Source organism: Cicer arietinum, chromosome 7 (assembly GCF_000331145.2).
Source record: "Cicer arietinum cultivar CDC Frontier isolate Library 1 chromosome 7, Cicar.CDCFrontier_v2.0, whole genome shotgun sequence".
In the NCBI taxonomy this organism is placed as follows: domain Eukaryota; kingdom Viridiplantae; phylum Streptophyta; class Magnoliopsida; order Fabales; family Fabaceae; genus Cicer; species Cicer arietinum.
The window spans coordinates 41,156,815-41,176,805 of record NC_021166.2 but is presented as its reverse complement, the minus strand read 5'-3'; the positions used below and the strand labels follow the sequence as shown (position 1 = coordinate 41,176,805).

At 31.5% G+C, this 19,991-nt stretch overlaps 1 protein-coding gene and 1 long non-coding RNA gene across 5 annotated transcripts in view; one reads left to right on the top strand and one right to left on the bottom strand.

Moving 5' to 3' along the window:
* The window catches only part of LOC101503023 (acid phosphatase 1), a 4,740-nt gene extending 3,133 nt beyond the window's left edge, over positions 1-1,607 (bottom strand). Inside the window, exon 1 of the mRNA XM_004511071.4 lies at positions 880-1,607. Within this exon, the coding sequence (XP_004511128.1) occupies positions 880-1,286 (407 nt within the window). The 5' untranslated portion in view covers positions 1,287-1,607. The remainder of the gene's footprint in view (positions 1-879) is intronic.
* An 11,806-nt stretch (positions 1,608-13,413) lies between these two features.
* Positions 13,414-19,785, top strand: LOC113787621 (uncharacterized). Of its 4 annotated transcripts, none has more exons than XR_003474124.2 (4): positions 13,414-14,300; positions 15,548-15,733; positions 15,819-15,974; positions 16,395-17,690. It is a non-coding gene; the product is annotated as an uncharacterized lncRNA (long non-coding RNA). The 4 variants fall into 4 exon arrangements; XR_003474122.2 differs by lacking the exon at positions 13,414-14,300 and adding an exon at positions 18,115-19,785 and having other exon boundaries at positions 14,727-15,733; positions 16,395-16,571; XR_003474123.2 differs by lacking the exon at positions 13,414-14,300 and adding an exon at positions 17,906-18,105 and having other exon boundaries at positions 14,727-15,733; positions 16,395-16,571.
* The last annotated feature ends 206 nt before the right edge of the window (positions 19,786-19,991 follow it).

Genomic DNA, 19,991 nt, shown 5'->3' with positions numbered 1-19,991 from the left:
CCCTAGGTTTTGATTCTTGAAATTCTAAGATTTTAAATTTAGTTCTTAAAATTAATAAAATCTAAAATAATTCTAAAAACTGAAAAATCTATCACCACATTAGTCCTATGACCATGCCATTATTTTTATAATACAGATATGATTGCAAGTAGTATCCCAATTGTTCACATGGACTAAACTCCTACGCCATATTTGAAGCACCCAAAGGCAGATTTCCCTCTCGACAACATTTTCCTATGCATAAGAAATAGTATCATAATTCTAAATGGTGGTCTACAATTGGAATTACCACCGTAATATAAAGATATTAGATGTCTCTGCAACATCATACAATTGTAATTGCGACCGCATAGGTCTTAATTGCCGCATTTTGCTGGTATATCAAGGTTCCCAGCATAACCACGAGCACAACCGAATTTAAAACCATGATTATGTATCAAATCTCACCCTTAAATGTTTTCTCTCCAATTTTCATATTAAAAACCCCTCCTACATTTTTTCTATTCAAGGAACAAGATTTCACTATTCCCTCATATCAATAGAGATAATCCATTGGCAACTTTGTTCCTGTAGTATATCAATTTAGTCCCTCAAATTTGTCTCTAATAGACTAACATAATTTAAGAATTTCCTTAATTTCATGAACAACTTTGTTCATTCAATCCCTATAAATAATAAAATTGCAACTGCATATAATTTTCTCATTTTGAACACAAATATAAAATTAGGCCATAATGATCAATGATCATTATACTCATAATCTCCTAATTAATCGAACACGTACTGATCAAACACAAATATTTTACAATTAAGTGATTAACAAAAATAAAAATAAAAATACTGTAATAATATAATAAAACATAAGTATTGTGAAATTACCCGAATCCATGTGCAGCATAATAGGGTAAATTAGAGAGCAAAGTCTCATCAATATCAAAAATCCAAGCATCCAATCCATCCTCATTAAGTTGAACACTCTTCGCATATTCCTCTGCTTCCTTAGAAACAATTTCTAGGTCATAAACATATCCTTTTCCAGTCATATATTCCTTCACATATTCAGCGCATTCTTTCGGCACTGTCTTCCATGGACTCAAATTGTTCGCTTCTCCCGCGAATCTCCAGCTGCTACACCTCAACCTCACTTCTTCCTCGAGTTCTGAGTATTCTAAAATCAACGGTCTCGGAAAGACGTGGTGATGGTCGTGGGAACTTGGAGTCTCGTGAGAGAAGGAAATTGAGAAGAGGGAGAATAGAAGGAAGAGTTTCAAGGGAGGAAGAGTCATAATGTGTGGAACCAATGGAGAAAATGAATGGGAATATTGAAATTGAGGGAGTTTTTAAATGGACGGAAAGTCAGTGTGAGGAAGGAAAAGGAAAGGAAAAGGGAAAGGAAAGAACTGAGAAATGCTTTGCCCCGTTGAACAGGAATACTACTTCTTTGGGTGAACGAAAGGGGCGTGGCGTTACACCGTTACCTGACCTGACGTGACGTAAGAGTGAAGCAATTGAGAGAGATTGAGAACTGTTGCTAACGTCGGGTTGACGGCGTTTGAAATATTCCGTTTATGTTCAGGAATCAATGAATTTGGGAGTGAGAAAATGTGGGAGTGTTTGGTCGGTGAGGATAGGATAGGGTTTTTATAAAAAGGTTTGGTGACTTGCTTGTGACTGGGAGCCACTGTTAGTGTTTTGACCAATTAGGTGTTCGTATTTCGGTGTTTACTTTTATGTCAGCCAATCAAGGGTTTTTTATTCTTAAACATTCATTTGCGTTATTAATTCAATGACGCATGTGAATGAGTTGATTTGATAATAACGATGGGTGATGGAAATTATTTATTTATTTATTTTTTAATGATATCATTATTATGTCTTGCAACACGCGTGATCCACAATTAACGCGGCACTTAATTAATTAATCAGTATTTGTTGTTTCTAAAATAAATTTTATATTACACATATTTTACATTATGATAAATGAAATAAAAAATATATATTTTATTAAATTAAATTTGTTAATTATTTGTATATTTTAAATTTCATAAATGTAAAATAAAGTAATAATAAATAAATTTTTTTGAACAAATCAAAAATGAAATATTAAAGAAATATTTTAAGCACAAGAAATGTTTAGAACTAAAACAAAATAAATTTTACAATATTTTATAAGAATCAAAACAAATCAGAATCACAAAACTAAAGTACTCAATAAGAAGCAAAACAATTAACTACAAGCAATATCAATGCACTCTAAGAGTTGAGAGCACAATTGGTTATAACCATAACAAAATTCTTTTAAATGCAATTTGATCCACCTCCATATTAAAAGTTTAATATGCTCAATAATGAAATTTGCATTCAAAACATGCAAACGAAAAGTTGTCTCATTTCTTAATTTTTAAATCGCTCACATCAGTGCAAACTAAACTAAATTGATTCTTTAATGCATTACACGACTGCATGAAAAAAAGTCATCAAATTCGTTAGTGTCATTAATTGCATCCATATAAAACACATCATATAGTTCAAATCAATTTAAAACACCATACCACACAAATTCAAAAAGAGGGCACACAAAGAACAACGGATGGGTTGTTTCAACTTTCCCACGACCTGCTACACATTGTTGATTGTAAGACCCATAATTTTAAGGTACACTTTATGTATTTTATATGTTTTGGATTTTGGCTCGGAGGCTTTTTAGCCAAAGTTAATAATATTATGGAGTGTATAGGATCAAAAAGTTATTTTGACCCCGTTTAGAATTACTCGTCGATAAATAAATTTAAATTAAGTGCGGTAAATCATTTACGGAGAATTTAATGCATTACGGGTGAAATGGTAATTTAACAAATATCTAGACATTTTGAGATATTTGTTAAGTTATATTTAATATATATATATGTTTGCTTGGAGAGAATAGAAAGGAAGGAAATTAGAAGGAAGGAAAAGGAAAAGAAAAGGTTATATAAAGGAAAGAAGGAAATAGAAAGGAAGGAAAAAAACAAAGAAAGGAAAAAGGAAGGAAGGAACATCTGATTTTCCATCTTCTTCCTCTGCCAACCGCGGCCATTTCTCCCTCCTTCTCCCGTTTTCATTTTCGTCGCTTTCTTTTCTTCAAAACTAGTAACCCAAGGTTGGGTGAGAGTTAGAACAAAGGTTTCGCAACTCCACTCTTCCTCTTTGATTCGAAAACGAAGAAAAACGGTATTTGAGATTCAAACACAAACCCCTCCGTTTCTTCTAGATCCAAGCTTCATTTCACGAAGAGTTAGAAGGGAAAGTTGCTCACTACCACGCCACGGTGCTAGGGGACCAATTTGGAGGCGACGTTGCGAGCAGAGATTTTTACCGGATTTGCTCGCGGTGCCGTAATCGCACGTTAGAGCTAACGCGAAGGTAAGGGCTCCTTCCAAACTTTTAGTTTGCATCTAGGGCCTTATCTGTGATTGTGTGGAAACGAATTTTGTTAGGATTGGAGTATTATTTTGGGAAAAATGAATTTACCTCACGTATGTAAGATTTTGAGTAAATGAAACTTGTGTGTTTTCAGTAGTGGATTGTGTCGATTTGTGTTCGTTGTTTTTGACATGCTCTTAATTGATATTGATGAAATTTGATATGTGTATGGTTGAATCTTGTGAATAAATGAATTGATGTGTTTTGATGTGAGAATTTGTTTGAGTTTGTGTTGTGTGGAATTTGAAAACCATTAAGTTAAATGAGTATTAAGAATGGGGAATCTCTTAATGTCTTGTTTACTTAATGTGCGTTTGTTTGTGAAAAATCGTTTAAGTTAACTGGGCGTTAAGAATGGGGAATCTCTTAATGTCTCGGTTACTTAATATTTTGTTTTAAAGAAAAATCGTTTAAGTTAACTGGGCGTTAAGAATGGGGAATCTCTTAATGTCTCGGTTACTTAATATTTTGTTTTAAAGAAAAATCGTTTAAGTTAACTGGGCGTTAAGAATGGGGAATCTCTTAATGTCTCGGTTACTTAATATTTTGTTTTGAAAATCGTTTAAGTTAACTGGGCGTTAAGAATGGGGAATCTCTTAATGTCTCGGTTACTTAACATTTTGTTTTGAAAACCGTTTAAGTAAACTGGGCGTTAAGAATGGGGAATCTCTTAATGTCTCGGTTACTTAACATTTTGTTTTGAAAACCGTTTAAGTAAACTGGGCGTTAAGAATGGGGAATCTCTTAATGTCTCGGTTACTTAATATTTTGTTTTAAGAAAAAATCGTTTAAGTTAACTGGGCGTTAAGAATGGGGAATCTCTTAATGTCTCGGTTACTTAATATTTTGTTTTAAGAAAAAACCGTTTAAGTTAACTGGGCGTTAAGAATGGGGAATCTCTTAATGTCTCGGTTACTTAATATTTTGTTTTAAAGAAAAATCGTTTAAGTTAACTGGGCGTTAAGAATGGGGAATCTCTTAATGTCTCGGTTACTTAATATTTTGTTTTAAAGAAAAATCGTTTAAGTTAACTGGGCGTTAAGAATGGGGAATCTCTTAATGTCTCGGTTACTTAATATTTTGTTTTGAAAACCGTTTAAGTAAACTGGGCGTTAAGAATGGGGAATCTCTTAATGTCTCGGTTACTTAATATTTTGTTTTGAAAACCGTTTAAGTAAACTGGGCGTTAAGAATGGGGAATCTCTTAATGTCTCGGTTACTTAATATTTTGTTTTAAAGAAAAATCGTTTAAGTTAACTGGGCGTTAAGAATGGGGAATCTCTTAATGTCTCGGTTACTTAATATTTTGTTTTGAAAACCGTTTAAGTAAACTGGGCGTTAAGAATGGGGAATCTCTTAATGTCTCGGTTACTTAATATTTTGTTTTGAAAACCGTTTAAGTAAACTGGGCGTTAAGAATGGGGAATCTCTTAATGTCTCGGTTACTTAATATTTTGTTTTAAAGAAAAATCGTTTAAGTTAACTGGGCGTTAAGAACGGGGAATCTCTTAATGTCTCGGTTACTTAATATTTTGTTTTAAAGAAAAATCGTTTAAGTTAACTGGGCGTTAAGAATGGGGAATCTCTTAATGTCTCGGTTACTTAATATTTTGTTTTGAAAACCGTTTAAGTAAACTGGGCGTTAAGAATGGGGAATCTCTTAATGTCTCGGTTACTTAATATTTTGTTTTGAAAACCGTTTAAGTAAACTGGGCGTTAAGAATGGGGAATCTCTTAATGTCTCGGTTACTTAATATTTTGTTTTGAAAACCGTTTAAGTAAACTGGGCGTTAAGAATGGGGAATCTCTTAATGTCTCGGTTACTTAATATTTTGTTTTGAAAACCGTTTAAGTAAACTGGGCGTTAAGAATGGGGAATCTCTTAATGTCTCGGTTACTTAATATTTTGTTTTAAAGAAAAATCGTTTAAGTTAACTGGGCGTTAAGAACGGGGAATCTCTTAATGTCTCGGTTACTTAATATTTTGTTTTGAAAACCGTTTAAGTAAACTGGGCGTTAAGAATGGGGAATCTCTTAATGTCTCGGTTACTTAATATTTTGTTTTGAAAACCGTTTAAGTAAACTGGGCGTTAAGAATGGGGAATCTCTTAATGTCTCGGTTACTTAATATTTTGTTTTAAAGAAAAATCGTTTAAGTTAACTGGGCGTTAAGAATGGGGAATCTCTTAATGTCTCGGTTACTTAATATTTTGTTTTAAAGAAAAATCGTTTAAGTTAACTGGGCGTTAAGAATGGGGAATCTCTTAATGTCTCGGTTACTTAATATTTTGTTTTGAAAACCGTTTAAGTAAACTGGGCGTTAAGAATGGGGAATCTCTTAATGTCTCGGTTACTTAATATTTTGTTTTGAAAACCGTTTAAGTAAACTGGGCGTTAAGAATGGGGAATCTCTTAATGTCTCGGTTACTTAATATTTTGTTTTGAAAACCGTTTAAGTAAACTGGGCGTTAAGAATGGGGAATCTCTTAATGTCTCGGTTACTTAATATTTTGTTTTGAAAACCGTTTAAGTAAACTGGGCGTTAAGAATGGGGAATCTCTTAATGTCTCGGTTACTTAATATTTTGTTTTAAAGAAAAATCGTTTAAGTTAACTGGGCGTTAAGAACGGGGAATCTCTTAATGTCTCGGTTACTTAATATTTTGTTTTGAAAACCGTTTAAGTAAACTGGGCGTTAAGAATGGGGAATCTCTTAATGTCTCGGTTACTTAATATTTTGTTTTGAAAACCGTTTAAGTAAACTGGGCGTTAAGAATGGGGAATCTCTTAATGTCTCGGTTACTTAATATTTTGTTTTGAAAACCGTTTAAGTAAACTGGGCGTTAAGAATGGGGAATCTCTTAATGTCTCGGTTACTTAATATTTTGTTTTGAAAACCGTTTAAGTAAACTGGGCGTTAAGAATGGGGAATCTCTTAATGTCTCGGTTACTTAATATTTTGTTTTGAAAACCGTTTAAGTAAACTGGGCGTTAAGAATGGGGAATCTCTTAATGTCTCGGTTACTTAATATTTTGTTTTGAAAACCGTTTAAGTAAACTGGGCGTTAAGAATGGGGAATCTCTTAATGTCTCGGTTACTTAACATTTTGTTTTGAAAACCGTTTAAGTAAACTGGGCGTTAAGAATGGGGAATCTCTTAATGTCTCGGTTACTTAACATTTTGTTTTGAAAACCGTTTAAGTTAACTGGACGTTAAGGAGGGGGAATCTCTTAATGTCTCGGTTACTTAATATTTTGTTTTGAAAACCGTTTAAGTAAACTGGGCGTTAAGAATGGGGAATCTCTTAATGTCTCGGTTACTTAATATTTTGTTTTGAAAACCGTTTAAGTAAACTGGGCGTTAAGAATGGGGAATCTCTTAATGTCTCGGTTACTTAATATTTTGTTTTGAAAACCGTTTAAGTAAACTGGGCGTTAAGAATGGGGAATCTCTTAATGTCTCGGTTACTTAATATTTTGTTTTGAAAACCGTTTAAGTAAACTGGGCGTTAAGAATGGGGAATCTCTTAATGTCTCGGTTACTTAATGTTCGTTTTTGAAAATCGTTTCAGTAAATGAGTATTAAGAATGGGGAATCTCTTAATGACTTATTTACTGAATGTTTTGTCTTGAAAATCGTTAAGTTAAATGAGAATTAAGAATGGGGAATCTCTTAATGACTTATTTACTGAATGTTTTGTCTTGAAAATCGTTAAGTTAAATGAGAATTAAGAATGGGGAATCTCTTAATGTCTCGGTTACTTAATATTTTGTTTTGAAAACCGTTTAAGTTAACTGGACGTTAAGGAGGGGGAATCTCTTAATGTCTCGGTTACTTAATATTTTGTTTTGAAAACCGTTTAAGTTAACTGGACGTTAAGGAGGGGGAATCTCTTAATGTCTCGGTTACTTAATGTTCGTTTTTGAAAATCGTTTCAGTAAATGAGTATTAAGAATGGGGAATCTCTTAATGACTTATTTACTGAATGTTTTGTCTTGAAAATCGTTAAGTTAAATGAGAATTAAGAATGGGGAATCTCTTAATGACTTATTTACTGAATGTTTTGTCTTGAAAATCGTTAAGTTAAATGAGAATTAAGAATGGGGAATCTCTTAATGACTTATTTACTGAATGTTTTGTCTTGAAAATCGTTAAGTTAAATGAGAATTAAGAATGGGGAATCTCTTAATGACTTATTTACTGAATGTTTTGTCTTGAAAATCGTTAAGTTAAATGAGAATTAAGAATGGGGAATCTCTTAATGACTTATTTACTGAATGTTTTGTCTTGAAAATCGTTAAGTTAAATGAGAATTAAGAATGGGGAATCTCTTAATGACTTATTTACTGAATGTTTTGTCTTGAAAATCGTTAAGTTAAATGAGAATTAAGAATGGGGAATCTCTTAATGACTTATTTACTGAATGTTTTGTCTTGAAAATCGTTAAGTTAAATGAGAATTAAGAATGGGGAATCTCTTAATGACTTATTTACTGAATGTTTTGTCTTGAAAATCGTTAAGTTAAATGAGAATTAAGAATGGGGAATCTCTTAATGACTTATTTACTGAATGTTTTGTCTTGAAAATCGTTAAGTTAAATGAGAATTAAGAATGGGGAATCTCTTAATGACTTATTTACTGAATGTTTTGTCTTGAAAATCGTTAAGTTAAATGAGAATTAAGAATGGGGAATCTCTTAATGACTTATTTACTGAATGTTTTGTCTTGAAAATCGTTAAGTTAAATGAGAATTAAGAATGGGGAATCTCTTAATGACTTATTTACTGAATGTTTTGTCTTGAAAATCGTTAAGTTAAATGAGAATTAAGAATGGGGAATCTCTTAATGACTTATTTACTGAATGTTTTGTCTTGAAAATCGTTAAGTTAAATGAGAATTAAGAATGGGGAATCTCTTAATGACTTATTTACTGAATGTTTTGTCTTGAAAATCGTTAAGTTAAATGAGAATTAAGAATGGGGAATCTCTTAATGACTTATTTACTGAATGTTTTGTCTTGAAAATCGTTAAGTTAAATGAGAATTAAGAATGGGGAATCTCTTAATGACTTATTTACTGAATGTTTTGTCTTGAAAATCGTTAAGTTAAATGAGAATTAAGAATGGGGAATCTCTTAATGACTTATTTACTGAATGTTTTGTCTTGAAAATCGTTAAGTTAAATGAGAATTAAGAATGGGGAATCTCTTAATGACTTATTTACTGAATGTTTTGTCTTGAAAATCGTTAAGTTAAATGAGAATTAAGAATGGGGAATCTCTTAATGACTTATTTACTGAATGTTTTGTCTTGAAAATCGTTAAGTTAAATGAGAATTAAGAATGGGGAATCTCTTAATGACTTATTTACTGAATGTTTTGTCTTGAAAATCGTTAAGTTAAATGAGAATTAAGAATGGGGAATCATATATATATATGTTTGTTTGGAGAGAATAGAAAGAAAGAAAATTAGAAGGAAGGAAAAGGAAGAGAAAAGGTTATATAAAGGAAAGAAGGAAATAGAAAGGAAGGAAAAACAAAGAAAGGAAAAAGGAAGGAAAGAAAATCCAAAACTTCATCTTCTTCCTCTCCCTGCGTGCGCGACCCATTTTCCCTCCTTCTCCCATTTTCATTTTCGTTGCTTTTCTTTCTTCAAGACTAGTAACCCAAGGTTGGGTGAGTGTTAGAACAAGGATTTCGCAACTCCACTCTTCCTCTTTGATTCGAAAACGAAGAAAAACGGTATTTGAGATTCAAACACAAACCCCTTCGTTTCTTCTAGATCCAAGCTTCATTTCGCGAAGAGTTAGAAGGGAAAGTTGCTCACTACCACGCTACGGTGCTAGGGGACCAATTTGGAGGCGACGTTGCGAGCGGAGATTTTTACCGGATTTGCTCGCGGTACCGGAAACGCACGTTAGAGCTAACGCGAAGGTAAGGGCTCCTTCCAAACTTTTAGTTTGCATCTAGGGCCTTATCTGTGGTTGTGTGGAAACGAATTGTGTTAGGATTGGAGTATTGTTTTGGGAAAAATGATTTTACCTCATGTATGTAAGATTTTGAATAAATGAAATTTATTATGTTGATTTGTGTTCATCGTATTTGGCATGTTCATACTTGATGTTTGTTGATTGATGTGTTTTGGTGTGAATTATGAATTGAATGTGAGAATTTGTTTGAGTTTGTTTTGTGTGGAATTTGAAAACCATTAAGTTAAATGAGTATTAAGAATGGGGAATCTCTTAATGTCTCGGTTACTTAATATTTTGTTTTGAAAACCGTTTAAGTTAACTGGACGTTAAGGAGGGGGAACCTCTTAATGTCTCGGTTACTTAATATTTTGTTTTGAAAACCGTTTAAGTTAACTGGACGTTAAGGAGGGGGAATCTCTTAATGTCTCGGTTACTTAATATTTGTTTTTTGAAAATCGTTTAAGTTAACTGGGCGTTAAGAATGGGGAATCTCTTAATGTCTCGGTTACTTAATATTTGTTTTTTTGAAAATCGTTTAAGTTAACTGGGCGTTGAGAATGGGGAATCTCTTAATGTCTCGGTTACTTAATATTTGTTTTTGAAAATCGTTTAAGTTAACTGGGCGTTAAGAATGGGGAATCTCTTAATGTCTCGGTTACTTAATATTTGTTTTTGAAAATCGTTTAAGTTAACTGGGCGTTAAGAATGGGGAATCTCTTAATGTCTCGGTTACTTAATATTTGTTTTTTTGAAAATCGTTTAAGTTAACTGGGCGTTGAGAATGGGGAATCTCTTAATGTCTCGGTTACTTAATATTTGTTTTTTGAAAATCGTTTCAGTAAATGAGTATTAAGAATGGGGAATCTCTTAATGTCTCGGTTACTTAATATTTGTTTTTTTGAAAATCGTTTAAGTTAACTGGGCGTTAAGAATGGGGAATCTCTTAATGTCTCGGCTACTTAATATTTGTTTTTTGAAAATCGTTTCAGTAAATGAGTATTAAGAATGGGGAATCTCTTAATGACTTATTTACTGAATGTTTTGTTTTTGAGAATCGTTAAGTTAAATGAGAATTAAGAATGGGGAATCTCTTAATGACTTATTTACTGAATGTTTTGTTTTTGAGAATCGTTAAGTTAAATGAGAATTAAGAATGGGGAATCTCTTAATGTCTCGTTTACTTATGTGTGTTTTGGTAAATCGTGCAGACCCGTGATAGGTGGCACCTTGGTAAACGGTACGGGTCCGTGATAGACAGTACGTTTACGATTTACGTTTGGTAAGTTGTGCAGACCCGGGATAGGTGGCACCTCGGTAAACAGTACTGACCCGTGATAGGTGGTACGTTTACGACTTACGTTCCTGAGGGAATTGTGTTTGTCCGTGAGAGACTGCATAGGTGTTTGTCCGTGAGAGACTACACCCTGTTAAATTGTGAATTGTTGGTTCATTTGGTATGTGTAGTAATTGTGTTATAAGTGTTATGTTTTGGAATTTGGTGATAACATGTTGGATTGCAATACCATTTTGAAACCCATGATGTTGTATTGATTGTGTTATAAATGTTAAGTGTTATGTTTTGGAATTTGGTGATAACATGTTGGATTGCAATACCATTTTGAATCCCATGATGTTGTATTAATGGTGTTATAAATGTTAAGTGTTATGTTTTGGAATTTGGTGATAACATGTTTGCTTGCAATACTATTTCGAAACTAATGATGTTGTAGCGATTGCGTTATCAGTGCTAAGTGTTAGGATTTGAGATTATGTATGAATGTGATTGAGTTAGTTATGAATTTTTGAAAGAATACACAGGGAAATCGATTTCCCAATCGATTGGATGGGTAAACAGGGGCTTGGCCAAATTGACAAAATCGATTAGCCAATCGATTTCGTAATCAGTTTTCAAAAATCCTTTAAGAAATCGATTGCCCAATCGATTGGGCCTTAAGTCAGGGACTCAGCCATATTCGACCAAATCGATTTGGAAATCGATTGGCTTAAAACCAGGGGGCTCAGTACTCACTCAATCGATTTCCCAATCGATTGATTTCAGCCCAGGATTCTGTTTTCATTAAAATCCTTCACCCCAATCGATTTCCCAATCGATTGGCTCAGTGAAAATCCTCAGTTTGAGTTAGATGTTTGATTACTCATTAACTTATCCATGTCTTGATTTGTTATGTTTTCATTAGGGGATTGAGAACTTCATTTTGTTTTCATTTTTAATTGGCAAAGTATTGTATGAACTTTTCGCATATTGAAAATCCTGCTAAGGTGCATGCTTAGTTGAAAAGTTATTTTTAGCATTTAAAACTTAAATGTTATGTGTTAACTGTTATTTTCGGTTGGTGACCTTTACAATTATTGTGGAAATCTGGGCTTTGCCCTCAGATGAGAGTCAGGACGATCTTACCGGTTCGTACCCTACGGACGGAAATGGAGATGGGAACGCTTGACTGCAGCTACGATAGGGGGATCTCACGGGGCGCGTGGAGATCAGTCAGGGTGTTTAGTTGTTTTGTAAAATGATCAGACTAGGTTGTCACAGAGGGAACATATGTCTTTCTTTTGTATTGCATTTATTTTAAAATGGAAGACTGTACCTATACTAATATTGTCAGCTTGACATGTTATTTTCGATGGGTTACATGTACCATTTGTTGTTGGGTAAATGGTTTGGATTTATAACTGGAGTAACTTTTCCGTTGCTTGTAAATTATAATGACTCAATTATTTATCCAAAGACATTTCTTTATTTATTTCTCTGCTTTATTTTAAATTCTTTTAAAAAAAAAATATACCCTCGCTTTGAAAAACGGGGTGTTACATTGATCTCCCAAAGAAATGATTCATCAGCAGAAAAATTATCCTTTGTAGGCAACTTATTTTGAAACAACCTCCATACAAATAATGATACTTTTGATTGGACCAAAGGATATCACACTAGGTCTTGAAATGGATGTGCGGTGACACTAACGACAAACTCCTCCTAAAGCACAAAATACGCCTCCCTATCGAATACAATTCTCTTTACAAATTATTCTACGACCACTTATTTGCTACATTAACTTACAAATGAACATTAGCCAATAAAATCTTACACTGCTTCAATAATTCCTCCTCCCACACAAACAGTTGCCTTTGTCGTCTTCACCCTTGAACACCCCTCGGTCGCAACATCTTTAACATAACATCTACACTTTCCTCTTGTTACAAAGACATATGAAATAACCTACTAAAATTTTCACACAAAACCCTACCAACCAACCATAGATCTTTCCAAATCTAAGTATTACTTTCATTCTTAATAATTTTGAACAACTTTTTATCAAACCATTCATCTTCAATACCCACTAAATTAAAAGTATTAATTAGATGATATAATTGAAAGATAATATATACATCATAATAAAAAAAATTTATATCATGATAAGTTTAACATTTGTCAGTTAAAGAGAATGTTTAAGCCATCGGTTTAAGTCTTAATTAAGAACCATATTAGGTCCCACAACTTTAATTCATATATTAATATTTTATTTATATTTAATTTTATTACAATTTAAAATATAAATTTAAATATTTTAATTAATATTATTATATATTATTTTAATTTAAAATAAAATTAAACTTAAATTTTTACAACAATTTTTGTTTGAAACAATAAAATGAAAAAATAAGTAAAAAAATATTGTTAATAGAAGCTTAAAGAAAAAAACTTGTGTAGCAAAAATTGTGAAAGAAAAAGTAAGAGTAAGAAAAATAAATTGTTTTAATTATTAAAAAAAAATGTATTTTATATACAAATTAACGGTAAAAAAAAATTAACGGTCATAAAATTAAAAAAAGTTAACGATCATAAATTAGTAAAAAAAGTAACGGTAATAAATTTATTATTATTAAATTTTAAAAGTATTAATCCGTCCTAAGTACGTGTTATGCTAGTTTGTCAAAACTCCAACATTGAACATGCCAAAAACTAACTTCCGAAAGACAAAAATATTTGACAATTATGCTCTAATACACTTCCACCCGCTAATTAATTGTCACGATTTTCATTCACTTCACCCGTGATAAAACCTTTATTTATTTATTTATTTTTTTCATGTTCTCCACATTTTTTCTTCAATTTTTATTTCCACTATCATTCTTCTTTTTCTTTTTTTTTAAGTCACGTACTTTCAACTTCTCCCTCTCATCTCTACAAACAATTGCTTTTTCAACTCTACATTTTTTTTTCAAAGTTTATTCAATTTAAGTCATTGCTACTATTAATTGTTTCGTTTATATCATTTTATGACTTTTGCAATGTTTTTGTACGTATTTGTGTTAGTTAAGGAAATTGTGTAGTATATTTTCATTTAACAGTTAAGTTCTTTTGAAGATTGATAAGTCACATGTCAAACTATTTTAAGATAACTGATTTACTTTATATATGTAGGTTGAGGTTGATGATTTCTTCTATTTTATCTTTTTCTGATATAAGATTTAGTTTTATTTTTATTCAAATATATTTAGCATGTTCGCAAATTTATTGATTTTTTTAACGGTATCTTTTTAGATTTAAGTTGTTTTAGGCCTTATATGATACTCTACTTTTTGCCTTTAGAATCTTATAACTATACCAACATGAAATAGGTCATTTATTATATGGTAATTAAACATTCATATATATCGTTAACTAATAATGAGCTCATTTGTTAGTTTAAAGGGTTATTTCATAACTTCCATTATTCAGTTTCATATATTGTTAGAAATGTCAACTACATGTTTAATGATCATGTTTCCCTTTGTGTTTAAGGAAATGATTCAATTTTTAGCAAGGAGTCATTTTGTTATTGGAGAATTACAAGTTTAACCGAAAGGTATTACTTTAAGTATTCTATAAGTTAATTTAAAGATAAGGTTATATGACTCAAAATGTGTCTCTTGAAAAAGTTTGATTTTTCCTTCAAAATTTTCAAAATAATATACAGTTGCAGCAAAATTGCTATGATTTGATTAGTTTTATATACTTTTTTTTATTGAACATTTTTTGAAACCCTGTTTGATCTTTCTTTTTTGTAAGGAATATTTCATTTTCATGAATGCCTTTAGAATATTTTGTTAAATTTTGAAATTATTTCTTCTATATGAAATTTGCTATAGGTTGATAGATTAAAGTATTTCCTTTCTATAAGTCTTTATTATTATTATTATTATTATTATTATTATTATTATTATTATTATTATAATTATAATAATAATAATAATAATAATAATAATAATAATAATAATAATAATAATAATAATAATAATTATTATTATTATTATAGCACACCTGAAAAGTTAAATTGTAGAAGGTCCAAAGTTAAGTTAAATTGTAGAAGGAATTGGTTGAATCTTTAATTGAAGCAATATCTTTATCAAGTATCATTTCATGATAGGAAAAATGTAGATACAATTTTTGTATAGATTTTGTAATTACAAAAGAATTCACATTACTCGAAAATAGTAACTTTTGCTAAAATTAATCTATTAATTATCAGGAGTATTTACAAGTATTTGCTGGAAAAATTAAAGCGTCACATGTCTCTTTGATTCATCAAAGGAATAAATTGCATTTCTTTTATCTAAAAAACTCATTGCTTAATGTCATGGGCCATTTTTGCAAAGATGGTGAAACAAAATGGAAGATGTATGTGGAATGATTCTTTAGACTTTAGGATTTATGAATATTTTTATCATATGTACAGTGTTTTGGATGATAATGTCATGTAAATGACTTCTTAAACTATGTTGAATAATAAAATTGAAATTAATATTTCTATCCCTTCGTTATTATAGGCATGAAAGGTTATGGTTGAAAATTGTCATATTTAAAAGCCAAAAATAAATGGTTGAATGGTGCTCTAAAGCACTAACGTATCCAAAGTCGCATTCATAATTAATTAATTGTTTAATTCTGTTTTTTTTTTTTTTAAAGTTGTATAATTCAAGTTATATATATATATGCGATGCTCGAATTACAAATTAACGGACTAATAAATAAAAAATACATTGGAAACTAAAATTGATAGTGTTTTGAGATAAATATTTCTTTTACAAATATGATTGTTATTTTGAGACGAAGAGAGTAGTATATTTGGATGCACTTCTATGAGGACCAATTTGAACTAGACTAAGGAGAATGGTCGGAGTCACTACAAGAATTTTTCATTTTTATGACACTTGCCTGCGACGGTTCTAAAATAACCGTCCTCACCACAACATTGCAACAGTTCTTAGAACTTTTTGTCAACCGCCGCCGCTATTTAAGGTACTCAAATTCCTCCCGTATTTCATTTTACAGTTTTTGCTCTCTCATTTCTCAGTCCCACATACATGTTGTGTTCCTTTCTCAGTTTCGCCAAACCCTAAATTTTTTAAAACCCCCCAAATCTCTCACACTCTGTCAACACTGAAGGAAACGAAATCCAACTTTGAAGAAAAATGAAATCACCTATGTCAAAGAAGGTGATTTACCATCTTGCAAACAAACAAAATCAACTATTGAAAAGGTAATATCTCAATCTATCAATTTCTCAAATTGCTAAAAAAACAAAGCAAAAACTAATAACTATGGTGATGGCACCCTTTCTCACTTCGATCTTTAATGAAAACTAATAACCCTTTTCTTTGTGTTATAATGGCTTGGATTGTAATAATCATGTGTGTGCTTGTTGTTTGTTGTTGGAATTGAAATTGGTAAGCTTTTAAGGGTTCCTTTTGTTTAGTGAGTTTTTCAATTGTTTTAATGTTTTTGGGATAGTTGAAAGTTTAGACTTTAGGAAATAATATAGGTTAAGTTGGTTTGTTAAACATGTAATGGATCAGTTATGCTTTGTTAAAATTGAAGTAAAGCAATGTATGTTAATGATTGGTTTGTTTGAGGCTTGAATAAATTTACATTTAAAACTAGCATTTGTTGATTGTGTCAGTTTCCAGATTGAATGGCACTTCTTCTTGCCTCTCTCCGGTGACAGTGTTGCTTCCTACCTCTCTTCGGTGACGGCGCTTCTTCATGCCTTTCTCTGGTGACAGTGTTGCTTCCTACCTCTCTTTGGTGACGGTGCAACACAACACTTCTCCATCGACAGTGCAACGCAACACAATAGGTAAGATAATTTTATTATATAAAAGCTTATAGGGCAGCTTATTTGACTTGGTTCACATTATTGTAAAAGCCCATTTATTTTCTATCATAAATATGAGGTCATTTAGGTCTTCTTTCTGTTCTGATTCTTAATTTATTGTTTAATATGGTATGATGTATTCCCTAATTCATAACTTATCAAAACCATACCCTGATGTTTGGATGTGTGACAAGTTTAAGTCAGAAGTAGTACCTATACTTAGTAATATAAATTTTACTTATTATTTAATTAGAGCTAATCAGCTCCCTAACTAGTGATTCAAGGAAGCATATTCAACCATAAATGTTGCTACTTACTAAGTTACATAAATATCTTTGCCCTCCCCAACTAGTGATTCAAGGAAGCATATTCAACCATAAATGTTGCTACTTACTAAGTTACATAAATATCTTTGCCCTCCCCAACTTGTTGCTATGTGTAAGTAATGATCCCCAACTTGTTGCTATGTGTAAGTAATGAACTTTATTTTTGTAGATTTACCTAGAATTTGGAGCAGGTCCTAACAATTCTTGTTGATTTTAAACCTCACTATTTTCTTTTATTGTATATATATGGATTGAAAAATTCTTTATTTGTGCTGACTTTGCTAAACTGATATGTTTGGGTGATTTTGTTAGCTTGTCTAATGTTGAATTAACTTTACTTTTATATTCCATATATTTAAAAGTATTGAAACATTGTATTTATTGAAGATGCTAAGTGTATGTTTTTTGGAATATATGTTTGGGCGTCTACGTTTATTTACTAGTGATTTTGTTTGTGAATATGTTGTCTACAATATTTGGTTTACTTGTTACTAAGTCTATCTATTTGTTTATGGAATATTTTGCTTCTTGGACTTGACAGACTCTAAGAAATTATATCGTCAGACTCTAACTCAATTGAATAAATTGTCTATAAATACAAAATCGATATTTATTTAGATATATATTTTTTTTTGGTTATATATAAATTGTACTAATATCATTATAATGGACTTACAATTTCTCAAAACATTATAATTTGTAGAGTCTAAGAATATTGCTAATTTAAGAAAATATGTACCTTATTACTAAAATATTTAAATATGGAATGTTTGTGAGATTCACACTCTTCTAAATGCTTAATGTCCAACTGCTTCCCTACCTAGTGATGATATTTAGTATTTCCAATTCTATAGCTTCCTCTCTTTTATGATATGCTAGTGAAAGGTGTTTGCGACATGCTCTGTTTCTCACAAATCATATTGATATTGTAGTAGTAATAACAAACTTCATGCAACTTACCTGCCTATTAGTTCAAATTCATGTGTATAGGTCAGGAATGAGCAAGAAAGGTGTCTAAGGATTCAATAGAACAAATAAGGAACAAGTTGTACTTAAAAGAAACAATATTTGCTCATTTGTATTTATGATGCATCTATAAAGTGTCGTGCCTTAAGCAACTTTTATTTCCTTTATAGTTTATACAACATTATATTATACTGTTACGACTAATGTTATCTTTTTGTTTTCTTTCTTTTTAGGTCTGATGTACATGACAAAAATTAATTATAATATTAATGTTATCCTTTAAATATGGAATTTTAATATTTATATTTCATTGTTTACAGAGATAGAGTAAAAGATTCCAAGTTAAGCATATTTTGAATGTTTGTCGAGTAGTATATACTTGGTCTGATTCCATATTTTGAATATTTGTCGAGTACTATTTTTTATGAGTATGAGGTTGTTATATTTTGTTCCTTTATGCATAGTGAATCTATTCAATTTAAGGTTAATCTCTTTTATGTTCTAAGTTGAATTATGTTCTTTGTGTGTCAAAATAACATATGTTAAACTTCTTTGAAGCAATGGATAAGTCATGAATTAAGAAGCGATACACATCGGCTGAATATGATCAAGGGAAAAAAGGATTTATTAATTTTGTCTTTCAAGATGAATTAGAAAATGGCGAAATAATATACCCTTGTAAACATTGTGGTTTCAAAAAACCGCATAGTAGAAGTGTAATGTACGATCACTTAAAGTGAAAACCATTTCCAAAGGGATACACCCTTTGGATACATCATGGGGAGCCCATAGGAGAAACTAGTACTATCTCACCTAGTAGTGTTTCAAATATAGTTCAAGACACATTTGTCGTTGATGATCATATGCAGAACATGATCAACAATGCTTTTGGAGTCAAAGATCATGCAAACGAAGTATCCATTGAATCAAATGCAGAGATTGATCGAAATGAAGATATTGTGCCAAATGCAAGTCAACAAAGGTATGAAGAGGCCAAAGAGTACTTTGAATTAAGTAGAGAAGGAGAAAAACCTTTGTATGAAGGGTGTGTTAAATATTCCAGACTAAGTTTTTTGGTAAAGTTCTATCACATCAAATGTTTATGTGGAATGACTAATAAAGCCATGACAATGGTTTTAGAGTTATTAAAAGATGCATTTGAATTTGAAAATATACCAAATTCATTCTATGAAGCCAAGAAAACAATCACCAAGCTTGGTTTAAATTATGAAAGGATCCCTGTTTGTCTGAATAATTGTATGCTTTATTGGGGTAATAAGGAAGATGAAGAAACAGAGACCTGCAAAATTTGTAATACTTCCAAATGGAAATCAAAAGCAAAAGTTGGTGTAGTTGGAGTGGTTGGTGATGACAATAATCGAAAGAAAGTTCCTGCAAAAGTTCTTCGTTATGTTAAGATTATTTTTGTCCTCAAAGTCGGCCGAGGATATGAGATGGCATGCAATCAATAGTAAGAATGATGGAATGTTGAGGCATCCTAGAGATTATGAAGCTTGGAAACATTTTGACACACTTGGTTTGCATCAGACCCGTGAAATGTGTGTCTTGCATTGGCTAGTGATGTGGTATGATGAGTACAAATTATAGTATTTGGCCACTTATTCTCATTCCATACAACACTCCTCTATCGGTGTTCAAGAAGCATACATCTTTTATAATGTCAATGATAATTCCTGGTAAAGAAATGCCAGTAAATGATATTGATGTCTGCTTACAACCTCTAGTCAAAGAATTAAAGGAGTTATGGGCAACAAGTGTCGATACATACGATTTTTTAAAAAAAGAGATGTTCACATTACATTCAACTTTGATGTGGACAGTTAGTAATTTTTTGGGGTTGGGTACACTTTCTGGGTGGAACACTTACACCAGACTTGCTTGCCCATCGTGTAACATCGACTCTACTCCTCGTCGTCTTCCTCATAGTAGAAAATTGTGTTTTATGGGTCATCGTCGTTTTTTGGAATATATGTTTAAAAAATCATGTGAGAACCGTTTGTCCTTTGTTAAAAATATCAATTATGTAATGATTGCTTTTAGCTATATGAGAAATTTAGTTAATTAGTATTTGACAATATTTGTCAAGATT